General features: G+C 64.3%; 1 protein-coding gene across 1 annotated transcript; it reads right to left on the reverse strand.

Moving 5' to 3' along the window:
- Positions 1-63: 63 nt before the first annotated feature.
- On the reverse strand, positions 64-1,343 carry LOC104915871 (geranylgeranyl transferase type-2 subunit alpha-like). Its single transcript, XM_010726824.3, has 5 exons — positions 1,202-1,343; positions 1,070-1,121; positions 592-680; positions 321-409; positions 64-246 (listed from the first exon to the last, which is right to left on the reverse strand). Exons 1-5 carry the CDS (start codon positions 1,287-1,289, stop codon positions 79-81), a joined length of 486 nt encoding a protein of 161 aa, XP_010725126.1. The 5' UTR covers positions 1,290-1,343; the 3' UTR covers positions 64-78.
- Between the last annotated feature and the right edge of the window lie 23 nt (positions 1,344-1,366).

A 1,366-nucleotide genomic window follows, 5' to 3' on the forward strand; every position in this document is an offset into this window, starting at 1 on the left:
CAGCCCCCCCGCCCCACCCTATTAGGAGACCCCACCCTTGCACCTCACACACGGTGCTGCTCCTTTAAATCCCACTCTTTAGACCCCGCCCACTCCCGGCCCCGCCCCCCCTTTTAAGCCCTGTCCAATCACCTTCCCGGGTAGGCGGAGCTCCTCAGGCTCCGCTCCCTCCCTCAGCAGCGCCAGCGCAAGCTCCGCCCTCGAGGCCATGTCTGCCACGAAGCCAATCCGCAGAGGGTCCACCTCCTGAGTGGGCGGGAGTACATTATGCCACGCCCCCTTCTCACGTAGCCACGCCCCCCTCGCTAAGCCCCGCCCACCTGCAGGGCCCGCAGGCAGCGCCGCATTTCCTCCTCATGGCCCAGGGGGTCGATGGCGGCCAGCAGGAGCAGCAGGGTCAGCAGGCAGCCTGGTCACATGACGCACGGTCACATGATCGCACCTGGGGTCAGCTGACCCCATATGTCGCCCCATAGACCCCACAGTGCCTCCATTGGGATCCCATTGACCCCAATCGCCCCCAACGGCCGCTCAGTCACCCCGAGGTCAGCTGAACCCCCCCCCGGCTCAGTCACGTGACCCGGAAGTCACCCCGGCTGCGCGGCTCCAACTCCAGCAGCTCCCTGCAGGCGCCCAGCAGCTCCTCAAGCACCGCCCGATCGGCCACGCCCACTTCCGGCCTACGGGAGGAAGGGGCGGGGCCTAATGCGTGCCCTCCCAGCCACAAGGTGGTGGCAGTTAAAGGAAGAAACCGGAAGTGGGCGGAGCTTATAGACAGCGCTTTTACATAAAAGGGCAAGACTAAGATCAAGGGGCGTGGCCAGCGCAGTGGACTTTTGCATAAGGGGCGGGGCTTAGAAGGACGGCTGCGTATAATGAGTGGGGAAAGGGGGCGTGGCTTGGGAGAGGCGCAAAGTGGGCGTGGTTTGTGACACGGGGTGGAGTTTGTTAGAAAGAGGCGGGCAGGGCAGTTAAATGGGCGTGGCTTTGAAGGGGCGTGGTCATATGGCAAAGCGGGCGTGGCTTGATGCAAGGGGCGTGGTTACGGGTCAGAGTGGGCGTGGCTTACCAGAAGAGCTCCTGTGGCACTGCAGGCTCCGCCCACCACGCCTCCTTCTCCCCTGCAAGGAGCCTAATTAGCGCCATGCAAATGAGATGGGCGTGGTCAAAGGGGGAGGAGAAAAAAGGGGGTGTGACCAACCTTTAGGACAGAGCGTCACCTCCCCGTGGGCGGAGCCGTGGCTCCAAGCCGCTCTGATTGGCTCCCGCTCTGCAGTGGGTGTGGCCATGTCGGGAGGCAGCGGGCACAGCTGTGGGCGGGGCACACAGGATGAGGCCACGCCCATTTCCACCAAGCCACGCCCCC

The sequence above is a fragment of the Meleagris gallopavo genome, unplaced genomic scaffold, assembly GCF_000146605.3.
Source record: "Meleagris gallopavo isolate NT-WF06-2002-E0010 breed Aviagen turkey brand Nicholas breeding stock unplaced genomic scaffold, Turkey_5.1 ChrUn_random_7180001856876, whole genome shotgun sequence".
Taxonomy (NCBI): Eukaryota; Metazoa; Chordata; class Aves; order Galliformes; family Phasianidae; genus Meleagris; species Meleagris gallopavo.

Excerpts from the sequence above, each read along its gene's own strand:
- LOC104915871 (XM_010726824.3), bottom strand. The coding sequence starts at position 1,289 with ATGGCCACACCCACTGCAGAGCGGGAGCCAATCAGAGCGGCTTGGAGC. Across the intron at positions 410-591 it reads GTTGGAGCCGCGCAGCCGGG|GCTGCCTGCTGACCCTGCTG; the intron begins GTGACTTCCGGG and ends TCATGTGACCAG. Across the intron at positions 247-320 it reads GCTGCCTGCGGGCCCTGCAG|GAGGTGGACCCTCTGCGGAT; the intron begins GTGGGCGGGGCT and ends CCGCCCACTCAG.